This window comes from Mustela nivalis (genome assembly GCF_964662115.1).
Source record: "Mustela nivalis genome assembly, chromosome: 6".
In the NCBI taxonomy this organism is placed as follows: Eukaryota; Metazoa; Chordata; class Mammalia; order Carnivora; family Mustelidae; genus Mustela; species Mustela nivalis.
Window position 1 is genome coordinate 119019483 of NC_139025.1, and position 22746 is coordinate 119042228.

General features: G+C 50.1%; 1 protein-coding gene across 2 annotated transcripts in view; it reads right to left on the reverse strand.

The window, feature by feature from the left end:
* Positions 1 to 22746, reverse strand: part of TMEM266 (transmembrane protein 266) — a 71527-nt gene that overhangs the window by 43253 nt on the left and 5528 nt on the right. For both annotated transcript variants that reach the window (XM_082735994.1, XM_082735993.1), the window contains exons 3-5: positions 21446 to 21634; positions 4430 to 4584; positions 1329 to 1402 (exon numbers count right to left, since the gene is read on the reverse strand). In XM_082735994.1, coding sequence (XP_082592120.1) covers positions 1329 to 1402; positions 4430 to 4584; positions 21446 to 21634 — 418 coding nt within the window. The remainder of the gene's footprint in view (positions 1 to 1328; positions 1403 to 4429; positions 4585 to 21445; positions 21635 to 22746) is intronic.

Consider the following 22746-nt stretch of genomic DNA (forward strand, 5'->3'; position numbering starts at 1 on the left):
CAGCCCACAAGAGGACCTCGGGACTCTTAACTCTTTAGGTTTCCTGACCATGTCTCCAAATAGTCTGTACTTCCATACCTTCACTCATGAGGTTCCTCTCGCACAGCATCCTTCTTCCCTTCGAGGCACTGCTGTGCTCTGGGACCCAGAGCCCCCTGAGCCTGTGGGGTAGCAGCATCCGTGTTGACGTGAGCCGTGTGTGTGTGTGTGTGTGTGTGCATGTGCACGCATCTCTCCAACAGGCTCTCTGCCTTTTCTTTCTGCCATTCTCCCCATGCTTTGACCCTGCTGCAAGGCCCCATTGGGCCCTCTGTGTGAGCTGATGTGGGCTTGTGGCCGTGGAGGTGGGGCAAATGGGCGGATAGGGACAGTGAGCAGCTTGACTTGGGCTAGTCTTTTGTTCCATTGGGAAGAACTGGATTTCCACAGGAAATTCTCCCATCTTTCAATGACTTGCCACTGCTCCCAAGATAAAAAGTCCAACCTTCCCAGCCCCCTGGGAGACCTGGCCCATAGCAGTCCGAAGTCAACGGCACTGAAATGCAGGCCAGGGTATCACTGTGATGGTCTGGGCACTGCTCGGAAGAAGGGTCACTCCCCCCTGTGGACAGGCAGAGCAAGGTGCTATTATCCTGGCTGCCCATACGGTTCAGTCTCATACTGGGCAACTAACTCACACTAAAACCCAGTGACCCAGGAGTCCCCAGGAGCTCGTTCCCTCTTACCTCACACAGGGAGACCCCGACTTGGGCTTCAGTTGGCTGGCTATAGCAATGGTAAAGGGTGTCCGTGATCCTCGATCCCACCACTCCATTCCTGTGGCCCTGTGCTCATACGCGGCCTAGCAGACCCCACAGTCCTGCATCCCCTGCTCAAGTCCACTGCCCAGGCTTGGGACTCCATTCTCTCTGCCCACTGTGTGCCCAAGCCGCGGGTAGTTCTCACCACCTGCAGGCCCCCCGGGCATCAGCCCAGCCCCCTGCCTGCTGCTCACCACACATGGCCTTTTGCCCTCCCTCAGCCACTTCCTCCTCAGTCTCACTTTCACACACGTTGTTGCCTACCCCTTAGTCGGAGGACACCTGCTTGTCCTCTGGGATTCCACGCGGGGGTCATGAGCTGGATGGAGTTCAGGCCTCCCTGGAGGCGTCAGCAGTGGCACGGACACCTCCTAGCCCAGAGCCCTGCTCCCTGCCCTGTTTTCCCCTCTGTGCAGCCTTGAGGGCCAGCAGAGGGCGGGACACTGGTAAATATTTAGGGAACAGAGTTTGGTCTCCCCACGGCAGGAGTTGTCCTAAAGAGGTCACAGGACCCAAGTCTTTACCTACCTCTGAGAAGAATACAGAAAGAATGACCAGGCTGATCCAGTGAATAATGCCGGCAAACTGGAATGCGCTGGAAACTGCAACAAACACAATAATGGGCCAATTTTAGGTGGAAGGAGTTAGGTGCATTGGTAGAGGGCCTTCACGGCATGGAGGCAGACCACTGGGAGCCCAGGGCCTGCTCCTGGGAACACTGAGATCTGGACAGAATCAGGCCAGAGAACATCAAGGGCGGCTTAAAATGGTGTCTGCGGTGGAGGTGGGGGGAGGACGGCTGGCCAGTGGTGCTGTTCTTTCCTTCTGAGAGGCCTCCTCTATCTCCCCCATAGGCCGCCTCCCAGAATTCCAGCTCAGTCCCATCAGCCTTGTGGGCTTCGAGCTACAGCTGTCCTCCTAGAAAGGGCCCTCCAGAGCCAGGCTTAGGAAGACCTCCGTGGCTTTCAGGGCTGGGAAGGCAGCTTCAGTCAAGTCCAGATGCGCTTTCAGAAACTCCCCCCACCATTCCCCTTCAAAAGTGTGGGCTCAGTTTTGTCGTAAAACTGTCAGTGGGACTCAAGGCAAGCTTCCTTTGGCTTTTCACTGTGAAAACTCTGAGTGTAGAGAGGCCAGTTAGCCAGAGTGTCTGGGGGATGAGGGTGGAGGCAAACCCTGTACAGGGGCCTTCACCTCCTGAGCGTGGAAGGACAAGCATTCGGGCTCTGCTATCCTTCCAGGTGGCTCCATTTGCCCTCCAGACTCCAGAGTGCAAGTGGAGAGAGCTGTCAGCCCCCGAAAGCTCCCACCGCACCTTTCACTAGAGAATCCTTGGAGTGAAGGCGCTTGCTCTGAAAGACCCTCTTAAAATACAGGAGCCAAGACCAGCTTCCAAGCCTAAGAAGGGCATAGTTCATCAAGTAGTGAGGTCAAAAGCAGGGTGCTGGGGCCCAGGATGAGGGTCAGGTGGGCTCTGATGGAGAATAGATGGGTGGGGATGCTTCTCAGAAGGCAGGCCTGAAAGAGACAATGTAGGGCAGTGGGCAGGGCCCAAACAGGGTGCAGGAATGTTGCGGAAAATGCGCCTTGCCGTTTCTCTTCTGGGCTTGGGCCAGGCCTGCTTAGCGTGTAGCCTGAAGGGCTAAAGGAAAATATCCAGGGCCTCAGTGGGGAAGCTGGCTTGAAAGAGAAGAACCCACATCTCCCCCAAAGTGCTGAGATCAGTGAACCCTGGGGGCGGGCAGAACCCCAGCCCTGCAGCATGTCCCCAGAGCATATACAGCAAGGCTGCAATACCAGGTTCCAGGTGGGAGACCTCGGGGTACCCTGGTATTGGGCCAATGTGACCCTTAGAGTATGAGGCCTGGATGCACTGTGGATTCTTTCCATCCCAGGCCACATGAGGACTAGTGGGAAGTGAGAGTCTGAGGCCTGTGTGACTCTGAAAAGACCTCCAGATGATTCTGAAAACATAAAATCTCTCCCCATTATTTCTCAAATGAATTCCTGTGCCTTTTTTTACGGTTTGCTTTAGAAGAGCAATAAATCTCTGATTGTGCATTTTATGGAATTTAAGATGCCTTTTATGAGCTGCTATTGGATCTCCCACCAAAATCAATCTCCTGGATACTTAATTTTAAGCAAAATTCCAGTGTCGGCCAGGTTCTCAGTTCTACTCAATGCCATGTCACAACCTGAGCAGCCGAGGGCCCCAAGTATAACCTACGACAGGGAAAGAAAGACTCTGTTATGGCCAAGACCTCATAAAAAGCAGACATATGGATGAGTGGGAGGGAAAGTATACAACATGGTTTAATTGAAGACAGGTTGAGTTTAAAACCAGTGCTGGTCACTTTATGCTGGAAGATACTTTGATTGGAACCAAGGGGCCACCAGCTGCACAAAACCCAAGGAGGCTTATCAGACAAAAGCAATTCTGTACTCCCTGTCATCCTCTCTTAGGGAGTAGGGAAGGCTGATGGGGCACGGAAGGAGCTCTGATGGATCCTAAAAACAGAGGCTCCAGTAAAAGAATTGGGGACATTTGAGAAAACAAGTCGAAGACAACTTAATGGGTTTGGGGGTGGCTAGGTCTATTGTCTTAGATTTTGCCAATGGCAGAATCTTGGGGGCCAATAATTTCATCTCTTTTTTATTTGCCCTTGAATAATCTGCTTCCTGAATCAGAGAAATGTGTGTGTGTGGGGGGGGGGGGGCGATCCAAGAGTTCTACCAGAAACTACTCACTCATCCAAAGCTAAGAGTGAAGATGCCTGGCTCTCCCCACTGGAGTACTAAATAGGGGTCTGCAAGGGTCGGGGACAGGAGGTGTCCCCCCCCCAGCAGTTACGTTACCATGGCACATCCAGAAGGACAGAAGAGGGAGCAGACAAGCCATCGATGACCATGTGCATCAGGCTCCCTTAAACACAAGAGTAGGATGAATACCAAGAGAACTACGGTGGGAAGGAAACTGGCTGGGCCATTGAATGGCCTGGTGGCCTGAAGTCCTTTACCTAGGGGAAGTCTCTAACTTCTCCAAATGTTAATTCCCTTGCCTATAAGATGAGATAAAATCAGTCACAGCCACCTCCCAGGGTTCCTGCTAGGGTCACAGGTATGGAGAAGGGCTTTCAGGATGCTCACAGCCGTAAGTAACTCTGCCAACTGATGGCTGGATAACAATACAAGCAATCCTATCATCAACTGTGGTTGCTGTTCCTTTCAGTGACTACAAGGCGATCGCCTCCACATGTGAGAACTCTCTGTAAGCTACAGAAAAATCCAACCTGGAAAATTCCAAATGGGAAAAATTAAAAAACAAAACAAAACAAAACAGTGCACACAGGGGTCCCCAACGTTTTAGATCTCATCAGTTTCTGATTGTGAAGGGCAGGGGGAGCTGGAGAGGCCACACTGGGGAGAAAGGGTAAACAGATACTGGAGGTGATGGGGAGAGGAACTGCCAGATTTCCTCCCTGGGTGGCAATCCCCATGAGCCATGGGGCCAGGGGCACGACAGCGGCATTGGGCTGGGGCGTCGATTGCACTGCTGGTTGGGGACCCCTGATGGATGCACATTGAATATTGACATCATATGTATTTGCATATGTATCTCTCTTGCTACTCACACTGGAGAAGCTTTATATCTATTAGAAGTTCCAGAGTCAGGAGAATCACCACCAATATTACACAGGCTACCAGGAAACTGTTGAGACTCGCACTGAGCAAAAATACCTGCCACACGGCTGCTCTCTTCCCACAGCACGGCTTCAGCCAGGTAGACCTGTGGGGAAAAAAGCGGGACAGGAGGCGGGGACAGAGGGTGAGATCCCGGCCATAGCTCTGCTCTCAGACCCACCCTCGTCATTCCTCCCCAGCTCTGCATCTCTCAGCAAAATGCAACCTTATTTGAGAGGCCAATGGGTAGAATCACGAAGAGGAAAACCATCTCAGGAGGAGATGGAGCTAGGTACGGAGGCTGACCTGGGCAGCTCAGCAGCAGCAGCTCGTGCTTCGGACTCTGCAATGGGTGTGAAACCCACAGGGCATAGGTTCCTTGTAATCACTGGAGGAGATCATGAAGGTCAGCAAAGAGCCTGGCTGGGTGTAAGAACTGCATGAAAATGAGCTGTTATTATCGTACAACTTGTTTGGTCTCGGAATCTAGCATAGGCTCTAAAGTTAGGAAGCCCTCAGCTCACCTCTAATAAATGCTCAATAAACTGATGAATGAATTTCTAGAGCTTTTTAGCTATGCAAAGATTCGAACTAAATATCTGTTTCTCAAAGTGGGTTGTATGGAATCCCAGTTCCACAGAATGTGAATGGTTGTCACTCGATAATTTCTATGGTTGGACATGTTTTGGAAAATTTGGGTCAAATTCAAATGGACATTTTTCTAGGTTGGACATTTCAGTGGCTTGAATATGTTATTATGCATCACCATGCTCAAAAGGGATCACAGTAGCCATGCTTTCCAAACTCGCTGGATCATAGCAATGTCTGGTCACCGAGCATCTGGTGGGACTAGTGCTTCATGGACAATCTTTTGGGAAACCCCAACAGGTGGAGATGAAGCCACCAAGGGGGAAATTTTTCCTGAGTAGGACTGAAGGTGGGAAGAAGGGGTGGAACCTCAGAGCTGGGTAGGTCTCTCAGGGCATTTGATGTACTCCCTTCCAGAACACAAGATCCTGGGAAAGAGGGGTGCCTCTAGGGGGGTGGGAGTGCTGAAGCCAAGCCTCAATGCCTTGGTGAGGAAGAATTAGGCATCCTGAAGGAGCAGAGACAGCACTTGGCAGGGAAAACCCTCACTTTTGGCTCCACCTTTGGACATCCAGGACTATGTGTGAAGGTATCTCTGCATTCTGAGCCTCAGTCTCCCATTCATAAAACTCCTGAACTCCTAGGGTTATTGAAAGTTAAATGAGGGAATGTATCTGACATATGAAGTACCATGTTGCTGAAATGGGTTGATGAGAATGTTGATGTTATTTGATGACCCAAACACTTGGCTATCTCCCTCCTCTCCAACCAGAGGGAGCAACTGCTGGGGGGGGGGGGTCAGCACCCGCATTCCCCCCCCACCCCTTCCCTGGGATCCCAAGGATGTCACTGGAAGAGGGCATTCTGAGATGCTCCCTTCTCTGCAAAGGAATACTGTGAGTGCTTTGAGGTGGAATTTCTTTCTCATGAACCATCTGGGGAAAGCTGGGAGGAGCCCCCAGCTGTTGGAAGGTGGTACAAAGACCCCAAACTGACATCACACAGAGCTCAGGAGGGTTGCCAGAGAAAACACAGAACATCCAGTTAAATCTCAGATAAACAAGGAACAATTTTCTAGTATAAGTACATCCCAAACACCACAAAGGATAGAGTTCTACTAAAAAATTATTCATTGATTGTCTGAAATTCAACTGAAACTGGGTGTCCTGTGTTCAGAGCAGATGGGTGTGGAGGGGGTCTGGTGAGGGTGGCTATGGTTTGGTCAGAGGGACGCAGGGGAACCTGGAGTTGCAGGTGAGAAGCCAGAGCCAGGGAAGGAAAGGCCCCCACAGGAGGATGAGGCTGCTGAAGCCTCCACCTCACAACTCAAGAGGCTCAGAGAGGCCTAGAGGCTGCCACCTACTGTTGCTACCAGCAGCTGCTGCTTTTGGATATGAATTGAATTGTAAGATCTCCTTGGCCTTAATTACTCAGCTGATTGCTCCTCACCTGTCTGCACCGCTCACCTACCCTGCCTTCTCCTTTCCCACAGTGTGATATTCCTGCCCCAACAGCCCAGGGGCCCTATTTTAATCCTTTCCCCTTTCACACATCTCTCATGCCAGCCTGCAGCTGCCTCAGCACTTTCCCTCCTGCCCCGCTGTCAGCTCCTCCCAGCTCCCTCATCTCCACAAGCACCTTGCTTGCCAGCTCCCAAAGAGACTGCTCTACTTCCACATCCTCTCGGAAACCCAGTCCAATTATGGGTGGCCCCCCAAACTGATGTCGTTTTATTGTCATCTGAAATGGGAGGCAAGCATGTCCTATAGTTATAACTAAAAGGGGTAGCTGCGAAGGCCATCTGGCTGGGCTGTGTCACCCCGAGCAACTGGCAGAAGACTGTCCGCGTGGTCAGTGCAAGGACCCAGGGCATTTGTTGGTTTCTGTGCCTTGTACACCCCAGGTGAATGGATGTGCCTCTCAGAGTCTGCTCCCTCTACCACAACAACAAGGTCCCAAAGAAAGGTGAGGATGAGTGGGTGCCAGTGGGGGGCTCAGTCAGTTAAGTGTCTGCTTCCGGCTCAGGTCAGGAGCCTAGGGTCCTGGGATTGAGCCCTGCATCGGGCTCCCTGCTCAGAGGGAAGCCTGCTTCTCTCTCTCCATCTCCTTCTGTTTGCGTTCTCTCTCTAGCTCTCACTCTTTCTCAAATAAATTAAAAAAAAAAAAAAAAAAGAAAGAAAGAAAGAAAGAAGAGGATGAAACAAAACATTTGTTTCTCTACAAAGAGCAGACTCCAGTCTCAACTGACCTGCTTCCATGGGAGGGAAAAGTCATTTTACGTTGGTGCTTGAAATGCTGAAATGCTGATTTTTCATTTTCTTGTTTGGGTTAGAAAAACTTCCTAACAGGCCAGGGGCTGGTTATTGGGAAGCTGTAGGAGCAAACCGGGGTGGCTGAGACTGGGGACTCGTGGCCCAGTAAACAGCAGGTGTCTGGAGTCCGCCCACAGTGGGCAATAGCCTTGCCCTGATGCCACAGCGCTCCTCGGCCTCGGGGAGCAGCCAGGCAGGGAACCAGGCACCCAGCAGGATTCGGAAACCAGGCAGGGAAGTCAAAGGAATGCCAGGTACCCGCCGGGTGCTAGGGAGGTACTGTGATCGGGTAGCAACCCTGGGGCAGTTCACATCTCAGTGGAGGAGGGACTCCAACAGTAAACACAACACATTTGCAGATTATGTGGTGGGTACTACAGTTGGGAGGTACTGGGGGCAGGGATGGGCACCGAGGGTGATCTTTTAAATAAGGCAGTCAGGGAAGACCGCTCTGAGAAACTGACATTTGAGAAAGAGCTGGAGGGAGTGCAGCCTGGCCCATCTGGGGTGTGGTAGGATGTACACTACAAAGCAACTATTGATGGCAAAACTCTGCTCAGGCCTGAAGAACTTCCAACAGAATAAACAGGAGAGGAACAGTAGCCAGGAGCTGGACTGGGAGAAGACAGGGCTTTCCCCTTCATTGCTGAGTGCAGTTTGCCAAAGCCCACCAAGGGCAGATGCTGCAGGCATTCCTATGGCCCAGGGCATAACAGGCACAGTTCCCAGAGAACCCCAAGGCAGCATCAGAATGGAGCCTGTGACCACTGCGCTGGTCCTGCTCTTCCATCTGCGCCAACCCGACTGTCCCTCATGCCTGCCCCAACTTTGATTTCAACTACCAGCACTCAACCAGGCCCACCACGGAGGAACCTTCAGGCAGCCCCATTCTGCACAAGGTCAAGCAGTTCTATTTGCATCACGGTAGATGTGGACCCCAAGACCCCACGGCAACACACACGGGGGTGGACTGAACTGAAGCAGGTGGAGGGACAGAGCAACTGACGAGGAGCTGGGCCTGGAAATCTGCAGTCTGCACTGTGGTTAGTGGTTCTCCAAGCAGGCTGCATCCTAGGACCACCCAGAGAGCTTTCAAAAGTTCCAGGACCCAGGTCACACACCAGACCATTTCTACCACAACCTCTAGGGTAGGACCCAGGCCTCAGTATTTTTTGATCTTCTTGGGTGATTCCAGTGCATGGCCGAGATTAAGAACCAATGTTGGAGGTCCTTGAAGCCGAGTGGTCTCTACGGACCAGCAGCATCAGCATCATCTGGGCCCTGGTTGGAAATGCAGAATCATGGGCCTGCTCCGTGCCCACTGAGTAAGAGTTCGCATTTCAGTGTGATGGCGATGGGGGGGAACTGCTTTGGGAGAGGTGAGGTATTTCGGAGGACCGATGGAGCATGACAAAGGGAGTCTGGGAGCAAGAGCTACAAGCCAGTGAATGCAAGTGGGTGCCAGCTCAGCCTGTGACACCCCCCCCCCCCCCCCCCGCCAGCTCAGGGACACTCACCGAGACTGAGTGTGTACCTTTGTGGAGGTGTCGAGGGCCTCCTTAGCCAGAGATACGAGGCTGAAGTCAGAATCCAAATAGGCTCTTGGCTTCTAGCTCCTTGAAGAGCAGGACCCTGGACCCCAAGGCTCTAGGACAGAGGTTGGGCTGAAGCTGTACTTTCTGGCTGAGGGGCTGTTTGGAAATCCCAAACTGCTAATAAAATTCCTGTGAAATTCAAATGACTCAGACATTCCTAAGAGACTGTGTTTTAACAGAAAAAATAGAATCTGTCCAGTTTCAAAATATCCCCGAGTGGTTAAATAATGAGTCAAGGAGCTTAATGGGCCAGAAGGGAAATCAGCATTGACTTGTTAATTAGAGAAGATACTTCTTTCAGCATCCAGCCCAATCAGGGCCCTGGAGCTGGGCCTCAGGGTGGTGTTATCCCTGGAATTGCCACCAGAGGGCAGGCGTCTCTCAATTTCAGGGCTTACTGCAGCGACAGCAAGGGGCCAGCTCCAGGAGGCAGGCTTGGGCTGCCAAAGTCTGTAAATATCGGCAGCCAGATGGCATCTCCTGGCAGGTAGGCAGGTGTTCTACTGTGAGGTTCTACTAGTTCCTGAGGCCTCCGAGAAATCCTGGGGTGGGAGCGGGGATGCTGGGTACCTTTACTTCTGCTTTACATTCTGAGGTGTTTTGATAAATATTTGAAAGAATAACTTCTAGAAAGTTAGGACGAACTTTGGCAAATTTCCGTCCTATCTTCCATGTGAGGTAAGGCCACGGGAGTGGCTCGGAAGCAGGCAGTTCCAGGTCACTGCACCATCAGGCCGCATTCCCAACGCTGGAACTCACACAGCCCCTTTATGACAGGCAAGGCAGAAGCTGCAGTGCCAGAAGAGGAGGCTGTTTGCTCCTGTGGCCTCTCCCGCCCCCACAATCCACTGCCTGCCTGCCATGCTGGCGTGGCTGGGAATGTGCATGATAGGGGAAGGGGGTGGGGCAAGAGTGTGGGTAATGGGGGGCCCTTCAAGTGGTGGGAAAAGGTGCTCCCAGGCAGTGGAGAGTCACGGTGTCCTGGGAGGAGGCAGCAGACGACAGAAAAACTCATTTCCCTGCAGGCAGCCAGACCAGATGGACCTGCCAGTCCTACTTGGTGATTTTTCATCCATCAAGTGCCCTAGAAAAGTAACTGGGAGAGGGGTGGAGGGAGTCAGAAGCCTGTTTGGTAGCAAGAGTGGAATGAAGTCCCAAGGACTAGGATTTCCTGCCTGCCGCTAACGCGGACCTCAGAAGGCACTGCTAGACCAGAGCCTCAAAACCCTGCTGGAGCTCTCTAATGGGATGAAAACTGTGGCCCTGTGCCTGAAAAAAATGCAGAAAACCACAACACTGGGCATCGCATTCTAAGGGGTAATGGACCTTTTGAGTCTCACTGAGGGACTGTCGAAGGACATGTGAGCTCCAGGTTCAAACTCCAGGACTGGGCAGTCTGAGACCCCTTCTAGCCCCAGAGGGCTCCAGTTCTGTGATGCCTAACACCTGTGGCTTGGATCCTGCCGCCCCTGTGGTGTCAAGGGTCAACACAACAGCCCAGGGCCCCACCTGACTTTACTGCACTTGTTCCTGGTGATTAAAACACGGTCAGAGAGAGCCATGAGGTGAACTTTAATCCAACTTTTGGCGTTGACCTAGGTTTTATTTTTTATTGACTTAACAATACAATACAGCATTTACTATGAAACAGGATTTTTCTGGGCACTTTACAAATGTTAACTCATCTAGTTGTTTTAGAAGACAATTCCTTCCATTTTTTTTCTCTGTTAATGGATGGTGGGGAAAGCCAGACTTTTCCATCAGTTAGGTTTGGGTGGTGACTGGAGTCTCCAAGTCACACTCCTGCCACAGACTGAACTCTGAGTGTAATCTTTGAGTCTTAATTTCCTCATCTCCAAAAGAGGGGTATTATTTACCTTTGCAGGGTTGTTGTGCTAAAATATTGAAAATAGCATATGTAAAGCACATAACATAGTGCTTAGTTCATGCCTACTATGCACATCTACTGTGATGATGATTTAGGTATGTGGGCGTTAGAAAAGGGATTAATTATCTAAACAAGGGAAGTCTCAATGTTCATTCCATTCTAGGCAGAATTATTATGTGCCCCCTAAGTGGCAGGCACTGCATTATGTGGTGAGCATAAGACAGTGGGCAGGGTCTTCATCCTCACGGAGACTGAAGATTTGTAAAGGAATTCTGACTGGGCCCTGGCCTTAGGCCACTCCGAAAAGCAAAATAAAGGGAGGAAAAAAAAAGCAGGAGAGGGAAATGAGCTCACATGCACAGACTTCTCCAAAGAGGCTAATATCCACTCGGGAGAACCATCAACCCAATGCCCACAGGGACACCCTTTTGCTAAATATCTGAAAGGGTCACTGGGGCTTCTTTCTCTCCCAGGGAGAACCAGAACAACAGGAAAAGCGTTGTCAGGCATCTTCTTTGTTCCTGCATCCAATTCCAGGAGGCAAGCCACTGCAGTGCTCTCAGACCCAGAAAGATGAGCACATAAATCCACATCATGTAACAGGAACTCCAGGTTGGAGGTGAGAGATGACTCCCCCAGCCATTTGGGGAACTAAAGAAATTGGTTTCCATACTGGCAGCTTCAGAGCTAAAGGTTAGCCTCACTGCCTTGGGGAAGAGAGCAGGAGGAAGGCTGTGTGCAGTGGGGGTCAGGAAGTCTGACATTTGCTTGTCCCAGAATTTCAGGTTTCTTGCATCCTGGGAAATGCCTACTCTGGGAAAGACAGCAGAGTGTGGCGGTACCAGCTAGGGTCTGGGAGCTAGGAGCTGTCACCCACCTTGGTGAGGCACAAAACCCCTCTCTGGGGACACAAAGGCAGACACACACCACAGACTGGCTGCTCCTACTTGGGGTGAGGGGTACCCAGGGCATTGTCTATGCAGGTCTGACGGGCCACACCTGATTTGTTAGGGAGGGGGTGCTGCTGGACAGTGGCTCTAAGGCTCCCTCCCACCTCAGGAGTCCTCAGTTTGCAGAACTGGCCACAAGTCTGAAAATCTCCTTTGCCACGTTTTGCAGCAGGGACACATGACTTAGGCCAGCTTCTTAACCAACTGTTCTCCACTTCTTTGTCCATCTCTCTGGTTCTGAGTTGTGTTCTGGCAAATCCTGAGGCAGCCACAGTCTTTCTACTGGGAAAAGTGTGGGTTCCAGGTGCCTCCAAAGGTGACCGAGGACCCCTAAACACCAAAAATTCAGCCCACTTAGAGCGGGGGACTTGTCCGTGGGGTTACATTTTCCTCCGCCATTCCAGGCAACACTCACGCACCCGGGGAAGGCGGTCAGAGGTTCTCTGCCGCCACCTAGTGCTAGTCTGTGGCCGTACACCCTGTACCTGCGCGTTAGAGTGGACAGGTGATTTATATTGCAGAGAAAGAATTAAACCGTGAATTTATCGTCCTCTTAATCGAAGAAAAATCTTTGAGATTTTTGGACTACAGAGAAGAAGATAACCTGTGTTTACCAGGAAATTTCTTTAATCTTAATTAAACCTTTATTGCCCGTTTGGGGCATCAAGAAGCCCCCGGCAAATCTTAGCCTCTGAAAATACAGAGTCACTGGGACTGCTTGGGGCCGAGTTGGTACGGCAGAGGAAAGAGGGTCATTTTATTATAGACAAATCTTGCTGACATCAAGAAGATGGATTAATGAAGCTCCTTCTGAACTTTTTCTCCTTGGGGGGAAAATGCAAAAGATGTTGCCTGCCAAGTGAAGATGTAGAGCTTTTAGGCTGCACTTGCAAGGGCATGGCTGGGATGCACTTGTCTTTTAACCCTGAACCCCAAAAGGCTTTCCCTCCCTCTTCTTTTTAAAAAAAATATTTTATTTATTTATTTGAGAGAGAGAGAGCGTACAACTTGGGGGAAAGGACAAAGGGAGAAGGAGATGCGGGATTCAATCCCAGGACTCTGTGATCATGACCTGAGCCGAAGGCAAAACCAACTGAGCCACCCTGGTGTACCAGGCTTTTCCTTCTTCTAGGTGAAGTTGTTGTTGTTGTTGTTGTTGTTGTTTTTGCTTTATATTTAGTTTTTTTAATTAATTATTTTTCAGCCTAACAGTGTAACTGTTTTTGCACCACACCCAGTGCTCTATGCAATCCGTGCCCTCTCTAATACCCACCAGCTGGTACCCCAACCTCCTACCCCCCTGCCCCTTTAAAACGCTCAAATTGTTTTTCAGAGTCCATAGTCTCTCATGGTTCACCTCCCCTTCCAATTTCCCTCAACTCCCTTCTCCTCTCCATCTCCCCATGTCCTCCATGCTATTTGTTATGCTCCACAAATAAGTGAAACCATATGATAATTGACTCTCTCTGCTTGACTTATTTCACTCAGCATAATCTCTTCCAGTCCCGCCCATGTTGATACAAAAGTTGGGTATTCATCCTTTCTGATGGAGGCATAATACTTCATAGTGTATATGGACCACATCTTCCTTATCCATTTGTCCATTGAAGGGCATCTTGGTTCTTTCCACAGTTTGGCGACTGTGGCCATTGCTGTTATAAACTTTGGGGTACAGATGGCCCTTCTTTTCACTATATCTGTATCTTTGGGGTAAATACCAAGTAGTGCAATTGCAGGGTCATAGGGAAGCTCTATTTTTCATTTCTTGGGGAATCTCCACACTGTTCTCCAAAATGGCTGCATCAACTTGCATTCCCACCAACAGTGTAGGAGGGTTCCCCTTTTTCCACATCCTCTCCAACACATGTTGTTGCCTGTCTTGTTAATTTTGCCTGTCTTGTTAATTTTGGCCATTCTAACTGGTGTAAGGTGGTATCTCAATGTGGTTTTAATTTGAATCTCCCTGATGGCTAGTGATGATGAACATTTTTTCATGTGTTGAAGTTGGTATGTTTTGAGGTAAATCTGATTTACTTTTTCTGGGATGACTTTGTGGAGGGATGTGAAATTAGCAGGGATGCTCAGAGGTGGGCCAGCCATGGACCACAGCCTTGCATTCTGGGGCATGAGAAACCTGTTCCCTCCCTGTGGCTCATCCTTGACCCCACCAAAGTCTGGGAACCAGCCCCAATTTTCCCCAAACAGAGTTGGCTTCCCCTTCTGTTCATCCTTAACACAGTCCTATCCATCCACTCACTCACTCATTCATCCAAATCATTCCTTCTTTCCATCAACACCCTCTCTGTTTCAGGCTCAAAGGATCTGATCCTTGCCCTGAGGGGAGCACATGGTCCAGTACTCAAAGCAGACTGGTGAGCAGGCCAGTAGAGCCCAGTGTCATGCCTGCTGAGACAAAGGGAGACAAAGGGCTAGGGGTATACAGAAGTGAGGCCCTGCCATGGGTGGGGTGGGGGCACAGAAGTCTTCTTGGAGGAGACAGTCCTTGAGCTAGACGGTGTAGGAAGAAAGGACAGTATTTGGGGCTTTGGTTTAGTACGTTCCTCCCCTTCCACCTTCTTTGCCTCCAGCCTTTGTTTGCTGGTATATCTAAAATTAGTTTAGTCCTTATTTAAAGATGTTGCTATATTGGACCTATCTTCTTCTTTTTTTTTTTTTTTCTCCCAGCCTGACATCTAAAAAGCCATTCCTGTGCTCCTGTTATGCCTTCTTCCTCTGACTGTGAAGTTCTAACAGAAATGTGACATTGGCATCATCTTTAATAACATCCTTTCTGTCTACCCATCCTCCTCCAAGCTTCTGTTTTCTGGGGGTCTAGCCTTGAACTCTCAGGTTCAACCTTTTAGAACACTAAAATAGAAATAATTACCAGGGGCTGAATATCTTTCATTTCTTCCTTTATTTTTATATTTTTGACAAAGACTATCCCACCACATCTCATGACCCTCTCTGTATCCTCTTTCCACCAAAAATATGGGGAGCACTGTTTCTTTCTGTGGCCACAGAGTCTCCTCTGTAAAAGGGGAGGTGAATGACTCTTGTCTTATACTGCCTTCCTCGACACATTCTATCACCATCATCTCTCTGGGGTGGAGACCCTGGGCTTCTCTGAATTTCCTTTTGTGGCCTCTTGTCTAGCCCAGACTCTGCAATCCAACCAGGCCTCCAATGCCATGTAGCTGGTTAGGAGAAGGTAGAACTTCCACTCTGTGCCATGAGTTAGCCTCCTGCAAACCTAGTTTCCCTCATCTAAAAGCGGACAGTTGGTTCACTGAGAAGAGCTCTGTGCCTCACTTCCCCACCCTGAATGGGGGGATGTCCAATGGCAAAGAACAAGAACTAGGCAGAAGGGATTTGGTTACAAGGAAACAAAGCATTGTCAACCGGGATGACAAACACAAGTGAAACTGCAGAGAATCAAGTTGACAAAGTTACAGAAGAAACAGTTTTAAGAAGGCAGACAATGGTCCTAGACCTTTCCCAAATGATGACAAGAAAAGCTGAAGAAAAGATTTAATTCTAGATCAAAGGCTATGAATGGAGACTTGGTGCTCTTGAAGACTGTAGTACGTTGTAGGTGATTCTCCAATATTCATTCCACTCCTGCCCCATCAGTAACAGCAATGTGTTTTGGCAAATGGTAGCATTCAAGTGATGGGTCCCATATCCCTTGTGACCCAATTCTAGCCAATGAGACATGAAGAGAGAGCAGGTAAATGTTTCTGGGAAAGTTCTCTGTTCCTCTTAAAACAGCATAGCGCATAGTCATTCTCTCTTACCAGACATGAATGAGGAATGTAGGCAGCTCTCTCACAAACTGAAGGAAGCCTTAGTGTGAGGTTGAAGCCAGTACTGTTGGCAGCAGAACAGAGAGATGGAAGGACTCTGGTCCTTACTGATGCTGTTTAGCCTCTGGACCAACCCAGATGCTGCCTGACTCTGTGCTCCATATTACATGGGCTAATCAAAGTCTGACTGAGTCTGAGATGGGCTTTCTGTTGTACGCAGTTCAAAGTAGCTGGCCTATGGTCACCAATCCTTTGTGAGAAGGGTGGTATAATGAAGAGGTATTAAGACAATAGGAATTTACAGGACGTGGAGATGGCAGAACATGAGAGGTGAGAGCAAAGGAACTGGCCTGGTCTCTCAGGTTACTACTGGTGTAGTACGGCATTGTGACCAGGTTGGGTGGGGCTCAGACACCTTCTCTGTTCCCCCCTTCCCATCTCTTGACCGTTCTTCTGTGGACATACTTGCGGGTTTGTGCTGTGTCACTATTGAAGGAAGTGGCACCCAGCCGGCAGCGTGGCGGGGAAGAGGCACGGAGAGAAAGGATGATCACCACAGGGGCAAGGTGTGCCAGCCTCCCTGTGGATTAGATTGGACAGCTGCTGCTAGAGGGGTGAAGGTCAGCAGCAAACAGGACCAGAGCTGTGGCTGTAAGCAGAGCCAATTCTGGGTTCACAGATAGTGTAGGGTGGGCTGGGACTGGTGGGGGGAGGCTGTTCTTCCCCACCTGGCGTGGAGCCCACACTGCATGGGTACCTGTGGTTCTGGGGTTTCTGAAGCTCCTGAACTGACAAACATTGCCACAATAGGCATTGCTGGTGGCAGTGGGTTCAAGGGCTGTGGACATGGATGAGAAGGAGCCAGAGCAGGCGAGGAGGAAGGACACAAACTCCAGTGTGACCACAGCTGACTGACTAGCTTTACAGAGTTTTGGTCGCTCCTGTCAAGGTGGCAAGGTAGCTCAGAGTCATTCGAAATGAGCCAAAATACACATGTGATTCATTCTGGCAGGAACGGGTCAGGAGGCCAGGCAGCTAGGTATATAGATCCACTGATGGGAGCTACAGAAAATGCATTTTGGGAAAAGACAGCTCAGGTTCAGATTTGGGTTTAAGGTGGCCAGAAGTTCTGGAGTGGCAGGTTGTGGCTTCCCAGGCTGCACTTGGGTGCTGTTACTGAGACGGCTCTTTTTAGCAATGAAGTGTATGGAGACAAGAACTCTCCTGTCAAATACGCAGACGACTCAGGAGAAGAATAGACTATTCCACGGATACTTGTTAGGATTCTGAGGTGTATTTGGAATCCCTGTGAAGATGTCCAGGAAGTGGTTGGATATGAGCCGGTAGACTGAGAGAGAAATCTGCACTAGAGACATGGCTTTCAAAGTGCAAGCTGAAAAATATTAAGTTATGGGACTGGATGAAAGTAGAGAGAAAATGACCAAAGACAGAAAATGAAGAGCCCCAACCCTGAGGGACCAAGCAGAGAAAGAATAAGTTTTAAAAGGCTTAGAAGGGCCAGAGGGGCGGGAAGAAGTCAGGAGAGTGTGGTAGAGCAGCAGACCCAGGGAGGCTGGGTTTGAAGAGGGAGGAAGTGGCTGCTCGTTTCCAGTCCTGGCCAGAGGATACCCTAAGGGCCCCAGCAACACGGGACAGTCCACTACGCAGATGGGGCTCAAGCTGGACTGCGCAGGCTGAGGAATGACTGGGAGGAAAAGGGACGTGGCAAGTGTAGATGAGGGTTTCAGGAAGTTTGGCCACGAAGAGGAGAGAGAGGGTGGCAGCTAAAGGGGACATGGAGTCAAGGGAGAATGTGAGACCAGAGTGCGTGGTGAATCAGGGTGAGAATGTAACTGATGGAAGGTGGGAGGGAAAGGGGGTCAGAGGTCCAAGATGAGGGGGGCCCTTGAAGGAGCGGGGGGCCCGAGGGATGGGGTGCAGGCCCACTGGAACAATTTCTGTTTTCTGAAGAAGGAACAGAGGAGGTCATCTGCTGAAGGCAAGCGGGGGCTTGAGGAAAATAGAAGCCATCTGAGATGAGCACCTGGGACCAGGAGTGCCTGCCAGCCAGGACCGCAGGGGGACATGGTCAGGCAGAACCGAGAAGCAAGCTGAGAGTAGAGACGTTGAGTCTTGGGGATGTGCTATTATGGGTCGAATATCTGTACCCCCCTCCCCCCATGTTATATTGAAGCCTTAACCTCTTGTGTGATAGTATTTGAAGGTGGGCCTCTGGGAGGTGATCAGGTTTACATGAGGCCAGGGAGGGGCCTGCAGGGTGGAAACACTGGGGTGGGTATGTGTGGTAGGGAGCGCTGTGTGTTGTGTAAGACTGATGAATCACAGACCTGTACCCGCGAAACCAATAATACATTACATGTTAGTAATAAAGAAATAAAATACAATAAAAAAAAGAAGAGGTGGAGTCCAGAGCTCGCATTCTCCCTCTACCCACATGTAATGTGGAAAGGCCATGTGAGGACAGAGCAAGAAGGCGGCCATCTAGAAGCTGAAGCGTCCCTGCCAACCACAACTCTGCTGGCACCTTTATCATGGACTTCTGTCTCCTAGAACTGTGAGAAGATAACATTTCTGATGTTTAAGGCACCAGTCTTTTGTTGTGGCAGCCTGAGCTGACAAAGGTGCCAATCTGCACAGATGGCTGGTTTTCCTCCCCGAGCCCTCCGCAGCCTGGGTGTGGAAGCGCAGAGAGCAGAGTGGAGAGCTGCGGTCTGGGCTGCGCTAAGCAGGCACATGAGAAGGACTACAGGCTCTTAGGAAAGGCAGGGAGCTTGGTGGGGACGGGCTCTTCCCCATGGCTGGGGGCTTACCCACATCACAGCGACTGCTTCTTCACATGGCTTTCATGGGCAAAAGGTATCTGCCGCCTCAGTCGTGTCACGTGGGCAAGCCATGTTAACCACAGTCACAGCTGTGATGTTGTAAAGGGTCAGGTGACAAACAGAAGCTCAGTGGTACTACTCTGGCTCAGGAGCCAGGAGATCAGGCTCTGTTTCAGAGTCTGCTGCTGTGTGACCGTGGGCAAGTTCCTTGTACTCTCTGGACTCTAGAATATTAGAATACTTAGCATAGATGTTTCCTATAGGTCTTTTCCAGCTCTAACGTTTTCGGATTCTGGGTATTGTAAAAGCATTGAGACATCATTGAGTTCAGAACTCAATGGCAGGGCAGTGGGGTCCCTAAACATTTTCTTGCTGGGATCCCTGAGGTCTCCTCTTCCTACAGACAACATTGATGTCTCTATATCACACTTCCTCTGGCAGTTTTAAAAAAGACATAACAAGCCCAGAATGGGAGTCACCCATGCTAAGCCCCACATCAGTAATCTGAGATTTAACACTTAATGTAATTGTAGCTTCAGCCTCTCCCAGGAATATAATCTTTAAGCAGTCCCCCTGGAATTCCCTGGTCAGCACGAGTGAGGTCATCTTGCTTACAGACCCTGCCATCCCGCATGGAAGGAGGCCTTGCCCGAACAAACCACTCTTTCCTGGAATAACTCTCCTGCGCTGCCTCCTGTCTGGCAAAGTCTTTCGTGTCGTTCAGCTCCTCAGACCTCCTTTCTATCTGCTAGATGGCATGGCACCTGATTCATAAATAACTGAATAAAAGCCAGTTAGATCTTCAAATTTACTCAACCAAATTTTGTTTGTTAACAGCAAGAAGAGGTATTTTTGAAGACTTATGTCACACCTTTTGGAAGGTTGACCCAAACAGTAGGTAGTGTTGTTTTGCAGTGTTTCAGAAAAGGCCAGCTTGGATTTTCTGGGAAACCCCAGGAAATGCAGCAAGAGCCAAGAAGCCTTGTGAAGACAGGCCTGGCCCCTCCACAGTGTGCTTTTGTTTCACTTCCTCTTCTCCTGGCTTCTGCCCCATGCCTGCTCTTCCTTCCTCCAGGAAGCCCTCTGAAAGCCAGGGCAATTCCTCATCCAAGAGCTCGAGCAACCTGCAAATCCCTTCCCCGGCTGCTTCCTATTGACCCAACAGGAGCAGCTTTCTGGGCACACCTGGAGGCTCAAATCAAATCAAGAGCCTCTCCGCCCGGCGGGCACTTCATTTGTACTCTCCCTAATCAAAAGAAACCTTGCAGGGGTCTAATTCAGGAGCACCGGGAATGACAAAGCAGGCCTCCCTTCGCCCTTCCTGGGGCAGGGAGGGAGCGGGCCAGCGAGTACTTCGAACCCGGAGGCTGCCCATGGGCACACTACCTCAAGCCAGAACCCTTAGAGGTCTTCCTGCCCCCCGTTTCTCTCCACACCTTCTGACCACAGACCTGAAAAGGGCCTTGCTAACACTGGCTCAGGCTGAGCGCAAAACGGGTCCTTGGGAAAGATGGGGATTTGTTACCGGCCGCACTACCACTTCTGACCAGCAGAATGCAGTAACACAGAGACAGGGTGCTCAGGGAAGTACCCAACCTAAGTTGTGAAAATGCAAGGCTTTTTCAAAACCGATTAATTTCAAGGCCGCAGCAGCAAAGCGTTAAACCAGACACAGGGCCTGTGCAACAGCACAGGCTGCAGGACTTGACACTGGCCCTGACTTGGGGCCTCAAGGATCTGGAGATCCAGGAGCCAGCCCTGCCCTCAGACAGGTGCCGACAGTGCTCAGGGTGCCAGGCATCCCCTCACTATCTCCACCTGCTTGCCTGCCCCTCTCCCCCAATATCCTCCTGACTCAACTACGCACAATACCTAGAGAAAATTATATTTTCAGAGAAAGCCCTAAGGGGGCAGTTTTTGCAAAAGGTGTATGGTTTCACAATTATTAGGAAATTTCTCTGGGGAAATGGGAGAGCCCCTATGGGAAACAAACACAGAAAATCCAAGCTCTGCAAATTTTAACTTTAACTAAGCCCTCTCATTTGCTTCTAAAACAACCCAGCAACCCTTCATTTTTATATTCAAAGCAGCCTGCATGTTCCACACTATGGACAGGTACCTGAGCAAGAAGAGTGGCCCAGAAGTAGCTCCAAAGGTCCTAGCCAATGGTTATAATTCTCTAAGAGCAACAGGATGGGGCTGAGAAAAAACTGACCTGCTGGGAGACCCTAGTACCTGTTCCCATCTTTCAGGTTCCACTACATAAAAGGGGAGCATTGAACTGGTGTGTCTCCCTGCCTCATTCAGCTCTAACACCCATTCACCTTCAGAAAGTTTGTAAGACAGACCAGGCTAATGAGAAATTCACTGGGGAACAAAGGCATCCAACCTGCTTGACAAGCTAAGTAGGAGTCGGTAGCGGCCACTCGTCTGAATCAAGGACTAGCATATCCTACATGTCCTTGCTGAAAAGACAGCAGCTAATGTCTGCATAGTTCCCAGCTAAATGCTGCTAAATTCCCTTACACACTCAGCATGTTACTGTGTGCAGAATGCTTTCTTCCCAGCCTCTTCCCTGGGCATAATAATAATAATAATAATAATAATAATTATGGGCATTGCGGTCCAAGTCCACCCCGTATGGGATCTGTGAACTTGGGCCAGTCCCTAATCCCTGTGGGTCTCCTGATTCCCAAATGTACAGCAAGGAGGTTGGATGGGCCATTAATGAGCAATTCAGTCCTAAAACAATGTTATGAATCTCTGAGTTTCAAGCAAATGTCACATAAGAGGTTGTCTAGCAGAACAGATATTTCTGTGCCCAAAGCATTTTTCTGAGGAAGCAATGTCTGAGGAGAAAACGAGCTTGGGTGGTTGATGTGAACTTCTGATCTCTAATCTCTGTGCTGCCTCATTGAGGTACCCATGGAAACTCGGGGGATTATGCAAGAGCCTTCTTAGCTACTCAAAACTCCCCGCACCTACCCTTCTCTTTGGTAATCTTCGTCCAGATTTGACAGGAGCTGTGAGCCTGCCGTGGAGAGGTCAACCGCAGCCAGGGGCAGGTCACGATAGGCAAAGTTCACCAGCTGCACGGGAGCAATGCTCTTGGTTTCTTCGTCTACTTGTTGGGAGATGATCTCAACTTCAGAAATTCCTCCTTCTATGGCAGGCCTGAGTTGGGGAGAAGAGCAATAGGGCAGTCAACCTTCAGGAGCAAAGTAATTCTTCTACTCTCCGGGAAGCAAGAAGAATGCATCAGAATCCATGTGCTGGGGGTGAGTGGAGGAAGCTTAAGGTCGCCAATCCTCCACACTGGCTACCCAAGGGACTAGATTGAAGCCCCTGTCTCTTCCACCAGTTGGAGAATGGTGGAGGAAGGCTAGGAGGAATTACTCACATCTGCAAATAGGAGCTATGGAGGTAGGATCCTTATCAAGGGGGCTATAGACCCAGATCGAAATTCTGCCCACCAGCAAAATCAGGGGTTAGACTTTTCAGACATTTTTGGTTCCTTTACTTTATATGGGAGTAATATATATATTTTTCTTTTAAGATTTATTTATTTGAGAGAGAGGGAGAGAGAGAGAACACAAGCAAGGGGAGGGGCAAAGAGAGACAGAGGGGAAGCCAATTCCCTGCTGAGTGGGGAGCCCAATCTGGGGCTCTCTCAGGGCCCCTGAGATTGTGACCTGAGCCAAAACCCAAGAGTCAAATGCTTAATTGACTGAACCACCAAGGCGACCCAAAGTAATAAACTCTTTTTAAACTGTCTCCTGGGTTTCTCTGTAAAGGTTCTCTGAAATGTTCCTACTCTCTGTACCACAATAGAGGGAAGAGGCTTCTGTATGTGACTGGATGTCCTTCTGGTGGTTGGGGAACGGACCGGGAGAGACCGTGTGGGCCTTGGACAGTGAGGACAGCAGAGGACAGCTGTCCCTGGCTGCCGCTTTCTTCCTACACGAAATGGTCCTATTACATCTCCCCTTTTAAGGCTGAGAATAGAAAATGGAGGCCACTTGATCAAACTTCCCTGGAGCTGCCTGTCGCCTACATCACGGCATGCTCCCATCACTGTGGGCCCCTGTCACTGCGTGCCCTCATCACTGTGTGCCCATGTCACTGAGGGCCCACGTCACTGCTCCCAGCGGATGTGTGGCAGTCTGCCTGGCATGGTGACCACAGGGAGCCACTACTGACATCAGGAGGACTGGAGGATTACATATCCGGCAGCGTGGCAGTGTCCTGTCCAAACACCAGCAGAGACCCTGCGGAGAGATGCTGGG